Here is a 7,860-nt window from a genome sequence, read left to right on the forward strand (position 1 = left end):
TCATTATAGAAAAGTGTCTGGTGGACTTTCCTGCCCAGGCTGGATTTGAACCGTGATCCTCAGATCTCAGCCTCCTGAGTGGGGAGCCTCTGCTGTGGCCGGCTTTGCTGGAGTTTTCATGAATGGGACGCGGGGCTCCCTCTAGGGACGGGAACCTGCGCGGTGGCCACCGCCTGTGGTCACCACGACAGGGGCTGGGTAAACATCTATTTCCAGGGTGTCACGCCTTTTCCACCGCGGTCTGAGGGTCTGAGTCACAGGGCTGCAGGCTCACTCGGGCCCAGGACTCACTGCCAGCATCACAGGGCGTAGCTCACTCACAAATCTTGCTTTTTTTTTTTTTAAGCCAGCCTGATTCACAGAAGCGCCTTTAAAACCCGAGGAGAAGGGGCTGGGCGGGCACACACCCAGCCAGCCGTCCTGCCGGGAGAGCCCTCCCCACAGCGTGCCGGGAGCCAGCCTCGAGCACACACAGACGGCAGCCTCCTCCGGCCTTCCCAGCCTCCGAGCCTCGGGCCTCCCCCACCCGCCGCAGCCTAGGTAGGACGGATTCCCTTCCTCCCCTGCCAGCGCTGCCAGACTCCCAAGCTTTGCTCTTCTTCCTCTGCTTCCCCTCCTTGGTTTTCTCCCCCCCCACCCCCCCCCAGACTCAAAGAATCAAGTCCTTGAAACTTTTTTGTTTTTTAGCTGAAAGTGAAGCTGCCACCGCCTTGATCTCACCTTTGAAGTTGGGGGACCTGAGCGGGGTGGGGGGCTGCATGGGGAGCCCCTGCTGGGTCGGGCCGGGCCTCTGGGCCGGGCCTCTGAGCCGCAGCTGGCTGGGGACTTTGGAGCGGACTTGGGCAGGGAGTGAGTTTATGGAGGGGACGGGGCAGGGTGCAGCACCGCCGCGCTGGGATGGAGTCCTGTCCTGCGCCTGCGGGCTGCGGGCTGGTGTTTGCGCCTGGATGAGGCGGGGAGGGAATGGTGGTGCTCACACATCTGGTTTTCCCTCGAGCTGTCCGTTCACGTCTGCTTAGGTTGCTTGGCTTGTTCCCCTTCTTCGTGGAGCGGGGGAGAGGGATTGGCTTGTTTAAAGAAAACCGTTAGGGGGAGAGAGGGAGAGAGGGAGAGAGGGAGAGAGGGGTTGGGGTGGAGGAGCAGCTGGGTTTGAAGGAAGACGTGGGCGGGGCCGGCGGATGTGGATTCCGGGCTCCAGCTCTTGGCCAGATGTGGCGGTCAGGAAAACCGGGACTTGGGGTTTGGAGGAGAGGGTGGGGCCCGGGGCCCACGGATTCCTCAGCCAGCTGGAGGAAGGCTTTTCCCGCCATTTCACCCACGGCCGGGCCCCACGCCCCTGACCCGACAGGCGCAGTGAGGGGTGTGATTTATTTTTTGGTGACTACGTGTGGTTTCTTTCCGCCCCCCCCCCTGAATCCCTGCCAACCGCGAGGCCGCACACATACCAGCGCTGGTGGGGGGGAGGCCCGGCGGGTGGGGGAGGCCCTGGGGCCTCTGCTGGGTAGCGTCCGGGGCGCCCGGATGGATTGTGTGGCACGTCGTGTGGCACGCTGCCGCTCAGACACGGGCGTGGATTTTTATTTTTTAAATTTTCCCCTCCACCCCATAAACAAGATGGGCCGGGTGACAGGACCCAGCTTGCCGGCAAGAGGAGGAGAAGGCTTTGCCTGCTCCAGTGCCCCACGCTGGCTTTTGAGCAGGCAAAACTTGTGAAACTGCCCCGAGGGGGGGACAATTAACCCAGTGTCGAGTAAACTCCCCAGCTGGCTTCAAAGCCTTTGCACGGCCACATCCAGATCCAGAGCTGAGGGGAGATTGCCCGCATGGAGCCTGAGCTCCCACGGATGGGACCCTCAGAGGCTCCCCACTGAGAAGCTGCCTGGCTCCCTGCCATCTGCTTTTCCTACCACGGGCGAGGGAGGCTGGAGCTCGGCCTGGACTCAGGCCTGAAATGTGGGGGCTGTGGGCCCCGGGGGACCCCCTCCCACTTCCCCTGCTGGCAGATCCGGCTCCACCCAGACTGAGGAATGGGGTGGGGGGGGGCCTGCACGCTGATCAGGGGGCTGCTGGCCATGGACAGAGCCCTCCATTACCCTCTCCCTGGAGGAGGAGGAGAAGGAGGAGGAGGAGGAGGGAACTAAACCATCTTGGGACTTTTGGCCACAGCCATAAAGCTCCAGTGGGGAGCAGAACCGGGGTCCCGGCTGCCCGGTGCAGAGGAGAGGCTGGTCCTTTCTCCAGACCCGGGAAGCTCTGGGAGGTCCAGGCAGTGTGGGCTGCAGGAAGGCGAGCGCCCCGCGGCCCAGGGGAGGGGTTCACGTGTGCCCGGGACAAGGCCACCCGCCCCACACAGAGCATGGGCCAGTGCAGGCCTTCCCGACTGCACCCTGTCCCGGGCGCCCAGTGGCTCATAATCGTCAGGCGTGGGAAGCCAGGACGTGGGGCGTCCACCCTCTGATGGACAGAGCCAGCCCTGTGCTACACTGAGTGGAGCCCTTGCCGCGCTGGCTCCTCCAGGGCCTCTGCAAGCTTGTTGTTGGAGAAGGGTGTGCAGGCCAGGCTGGCCCCACGAAGCCTCCCGAGGGCCGGGATTCCAGGCGTGCGCCAGGCCAGCTCCTTACTTCATGCTCAATTAGCACAGCTCAGTGTGGCTTGCACCAAGTGTGTGTGTGTGTGTGTGTGTGTGTGTGTGTGTGTGTGTGTGTGTGTGTGTCTGTCTGTCTGTCTGTCTGTCTGTCTTGGGGCTTCAACTCAGGGCCTGGGAGCTCTCCCTGAGCTTTCTCTTCAAGGCTGGTGCTCTGCCACTGGAGCCACAGCTCCGTTTCTGTCATCTGGGGTGACAGGCGGGAGAAGCAGCATCCAGCTTCTGGACTGGGGGGGCTCAGGCAGCCTCACTGCTCCCCCCCCAAGTCCCCCGGAGTCCAGCCAGGGGAGGAGAGGAGGGGGAAGCTTCCAGCATGGGGAGGAAGCAGGGTGGGGGCTGTGTGTGTGTGTGGGGGAGGGGTAGAGGACAGAGAGGCCTAGATGGGGGAGAGGAAGAGGGAGGGGAGGGGCAGCGTGGGGAGGAAGGTTCCCCCCTGCATCCGAGGCTGTTGGGCGTGGTGACACACACCTGTCACCCCAGTTTCCCCAGGACGGCAGGGTGGAGATCTGGAGGACTTCAAGGCAAGGTTAGCCCTGGGCCGGGTCTCAACCAAGGGCCCCGCCCAAGGCGCCGGTCCCTCAGTCCAGAGATTCAGGGAAGGAAGCACAGGAGGACTGGAGGGTTAACAACCCAGGAGGGGCCAGGCTCGAACCAAGACCCTGTACTGAGAACAATCCATGCAGCCCAGCTGGAGGCGTGACCCAAGCAGTGTCCTGCCCGCCTTGAGGGTAGAGTACAGCAAGCAAACAAGAAAGAAAACAAAGGAGGACGGAGGGGAAGAAGAAGGCACAGAGGGAGGACGGAAGGAAGGAGGGAGGGAAGGAGGGGGGCAGGGAAGGAGGGAGGGAAGGAGGGAGGGAAGGAGGGGGGCAGGGAAGCCCTGAGCCCTTTGTGGGGAGCTGTTTCCGAGCTTCGTTCTGGTGCCAGGCTAAATCAAGTGAGCTCAGTGCCTCTAAATAATCAATTGCTCGGAGGCCAAAGCAGAGCCGGCACCCCGCAATTCACCGGGGGAGCCCAGCCCTCCCCACCAGGCCTCTGGCAGGGCCCCACCCTTTCTCTCAGTGATCTCTGCTGACGCCAGAGGGAACCCCAGCTTCCCTCTGCACCCCGGGGGGGGGGGAGGTGGCCGCAGCCTTTGCCTTTTCCTCGGGAAGCGGAAGAGGAAGTAGGAGAGTTGCAGGAGGAAGTAGAAGAGTTGCGGCAGCCCACCCCACTGGCAGGGCCCCGCCCCTCCCCTGCCCTCCCTCCCCCCCACCCAGCAATGCTCCCCACTCTGTCCCCGTGCTTCTGGGGTGTGGCCGCCTTCCCCTGCCTGTGCCAGCCCCTCTTGCTCGGCTGCTCCTCTGGGCACGAAGGCCGCCCTGCTCGCGGCCTCAGCCCGGGCCCCGCAGGTCCGGGTCCAGGGGCGGGGGGGGGGGGGAAGGGAGGACTGCCCTCTTGGCTGCTGTGGTTATTCATCTGGGGTGTCCATCACGGGCCCCGTCCTCACCCCAGGAGCGGGGGCTTCCCGGGGCACGTGTGTGTGCCAGGGTGTGTTTGTGTGCAGTGCAGATGGAGGTTTGTGAGTTGACCACCTGATGGCTGGACAGCAAAGGGAGGAGACCATGGCTGCGTCCAGGCTGGTCCCGGGCTGGATGCTGGCCGTGCGGGAGGGGGGACGGGATGGAAGCTGCAGTGTAGACACCCCGTGTGATGGGAGGTTGTGTGGCTCTGCCCAGGGGAAGCAGGTAGGGCATCTGGGCCACCATGCCGGATTCTCTGCTCCCTGTCCAGTCCTCCATCCTGGCCTTGTCACCTGAGCCTGGCCAGCACGGCAGGGCCAGCACACCCTCCTGCAGCTCACATCCCCCTCCAAGCCTCCTCATCCATCTACCCCACCCCCACCGCCACTGCCACCCTGACGTCTGGGTTTTGCCGTTGGTGGGACCTCGTCTTCCAGTCCACTGTCAAAAGCTTCCTTTCTGCCAGGGATTGCTAAATCTGGTTTCCAGCGTTCCACCTGGGGATCTGTGCGTCTGGGTTGAGGCTGGAGGGAACAGAAGTTGGGTGACACTTGGTGTCACCTCCAGCCTCAGGCTTGTGACCCACACGGACCCTGTGGCAGTAATCCTGCCAAGAGACACACAGGGCCCAAGGTCTCACCGCCACCATTCTGGTCTGCAAGGGTCAATCAGTAATTAAGTCCTTAAAACTGTTTTGTTTTGTTTTTTTTTAAAATCTTTTTGTTGTTGTTGTTTTAAACTGTATTTTTGTTGTGTTTTCTTTGTTGGTACTGAGGCTCGAACTCAGGGCATTGCACTTGTGAGACAAGCGCTTTGCCACTGAACTGCATCCCAGCCCCCTGATAATTGTTGAATGCCCACGATTGTGCATGGTATTTCTCCCCGGGATCTGCAGCCAAATGGCCCAACTATTAGCAGTGTTGGTTTTTGTAGAATATTCTCTATTTTTTTCTTTTTGATTGGGGGAGATTGGTTGTATTAGAAAAGTGAGTCTCTACACCTTGGTTTTGGACGGGAGGGAATTAGATTTGATTGATGTGGGTGGGTTGGAGACCACAGAGGTCTGAATTTCTGATGGAGTTGTGACTTTTGTGTTCTGTCTTATTTTATTTCCTCTGCAGTTTCTCATTTGGGCAGGAACCTCAGATATGGGGAAGTGGAACCATCCCATTAGACCTGATGCTAACTTTTCCTGTCGTCCACCCCTCGCCCTTCCCCTTTGTTTCTTTCCAGAAACTTTCTTGGCTCACGAGTCAGCAGGACGGTGAAGATGTTGGTTCTCCTGGCCAGTATCTTTGTGGTGCACAATGCCTGCCTCATCATGCTTTTTGTGTCCACCATCGCCAACGTGAGTCCTCGCCGGGCTTCGCACACGTGGGAGGGGAATGGTTTGAACGCTGGCCAGGGGTGGGCAAGGATGGGTGGGTCTTGCTCAGTCCTGGCTCTGGACGGATGGGGATGTGATGGACGGGGCGTCATCCCTCGCACCAGGGCCAGCCCTCCTGGAGTCCAGGTCCAGGGTGGGGTGGGGAGGCCAGGGTGCGCCCTGGGTGGTCAGGCCGGCCGATGCAGGAGTCCAGCCGGGAACAGGGTGGGACAGGCCCTATTTTTGCCAGAGGAAACCTGGTGTCCACCAATTAAGGCGAACGGGGCAGCCGCGGGGTCCCTCCGGGGGCCTCCGTCACTGTCCCGTCTGCTGTGACCGTGCTCAGGAGGGGCAGGCTGGCCTTGGCCGCCAGGCCCTGACAGCCGCTGGCTCGTGGGTCTTGAACTCGGGGCCTGGGCGCTGCCCCTTCACTGGAGATCGGGGTCCCGCAGGGAGGCAGGGCCGGCGGGAGCGGCCGCCGCCCTTGACCGCCCTCTCTGCCCTCTCTGCCCCCCTCTGCCCCTCTCTGCCCCAGGTCTGGGTGGTCTCCGATCACGGGAATGCCTCCGTGGGCCTCTGGAGGAACTGCACAGCCGGCGACTGCAGCGCGGGGCTCACCTACGGAGGCCAAGGTGCGAGAGCCCGCCCCGCTTGGGGGCGTGGCCCCGGAACGCCCCACCCGGGGGCGTGGCCCCGGGCCTGCCCCAATCACGGCCAAGCCCCATCATCGGGGGCGTGGTCGGACTAGAGGCCAATTCCCGCCCACCGAGGCGTGGCCCAGACCAACCCCAATAGAGAGTAATCCTGCCCGGGGTGGGCGTGGCCATGCAACAGCACCCGACGGCAGTCCCCGCCCACAGGGGGCGTGGCAACAGACCAGCCCCAATAGTGCTCAATCCTTGCCTGCGGTGGGCGTGGCCTTGGCTTAATGTAAGGAGATCCCGCCCGCGGTGGGCGTGGCCCTGGAGCGGTGGCAGGCCCCGCCCTCCCGGGCGTGGCCACCGTCCAGCCCCAATCCCGGTGGATCCCGCCCGCGGTGGGCGTGGCCATGGAGTGTTGGCAGGGCCCCGCCCTCCGGGCGTGGCCACCGTCCAGCCCCAATCGCGGTGGGTCCCGCCGCGGGGCGTGGCCAGGGCGCCCCGCCCCTCGGGGGTCTGACCGCGCCTCGCCCGCCCGCAGACGCCCTCAAGGCCGTGCAGGCCTTCATGATCCTGTCCATCATCTTCTCCGTCATCTCCCTGGTGGTCTTCGTGTTCCAGCTCTTCACCATGGAGAAGGGGAACCGCTTCTTCCTCTCGGGGGCCACCATGCTGGTGTGCTGTGAGTATCCCTGCCCTGCCGCGGCTGTCCAGGGCGGGCCCTGGGGGGGTGTGCACGCTCGTGTGCCCGGCCTGACCGCCTCCCCGTCCCCGCAGGGCTGTGCATCCTGGTGGGGGTGTCCATTTACACCCACCACTTACGCCAACAGCAACATCCACTTCGACACGTTCACCCACCCTGGCTACCACCACGGCTACTGCTTCATCCTCACCTGGATCTGCTTCTGCTTCAGCCTGGTCATCGGCGTCCTCTACCTGGTCCTGAGGAAGAAGTGAGGCGGACCCGGCCAGCGCGGCCGGGCGGGGGGCGGGAGGACCCAGCCGTCGGATCTGGGAGGGACACACGCGCGCACGCACACACACACACTCACACACACACACACACACCACGGTGGGGAAGGTGTAAACACACACACTCACACACACACACACACACGACCAGCAGGAGACAGGCCGAGAGGGGCTGCACACCCATGCTGGGGGATTCGGTCCTGCAAGCGTTTTGCTCTTGGCAGAAAGTCGTTGGCCTGTGCTCGGCGTGCGTGGGCCACGAGGCCTTTCCCTGGCCACCACACGTGGCCTCGGTTTGTGACCAGTTTGTGACACAGCTGACGCAGTGCACCGCCCGCCGGCCGCCTTGGCAGGGTGGTGGAGTCCAGGCCAGAGCAGGCCTCGCCTCGGCGTCTGATGCTGTGTGGCCCAGCAGCCCCCGACAGTTTTTTCCCAGTCCCTCTGATTCCGCTCAGAGCATCCCCTGGGGAGATGGGGGAGCCTGGGGGGGGCTTGGCTGGGGGCACCACTGCCCGTGTAGACCACACGTCCGCTCCACGCGGCCCGGGGCATCCGTGATGAAGGGAAGTGCATCCATGACATCCAGTTGAGAAAGAGAGCAGGATCCCTGGGAGGCCTGGGGACAGATGGAGCCCCGGTTAGACCCCCACAGCTGACTCTCGCGGGGCCCTTCGGCTGCCCACTCGGCTGGGTGGTCCCTGAATGCCAGGCAGTCCATTGCCTCCATGACTGGTTGGT

General features: G+C 63.1%; 1 protein-coding gene across 1 annotated transcript; it reads left to right on the plus strand.

The window, feature by feature from the left end:
* Positions 1–262: 262 nt before the first annotated feature.
* Emp1 (epithelial membrane protein 1) lies at positions 263–7,192 on the plus strand. The gene is given in 6 exon segments (XM_090324510.1): positions 263–540; positions 5,380–5,494; positions 6,048–6,144; positions 6,692–6,832; positions 6,928–6,968; positions 6,970–7,192. Coding segments are annotated over 5 exon segments (495 nt in total). The 5' UTR covers positions 263–540; positions 5,380–5,416; the 3' UTR covers positions 7,108–7,192.
* Positions 7,193–7,860: the final 668 nt, after the last annotated feature.

Source organism: Megascapheus bottae, chromosome 35 (genome assembly GCF_031878675.1).
Source record: "Megascapheus bottae isolate mThoBot1 chromosome 35, mThoBot2.hap1, whole genome shotgun sequence".
NCBI lineage: Eukaryota > Metazoa > Chordata > Mammalia > Rodentia > Geomyidae > Megascapheus > Megascapheus bottae.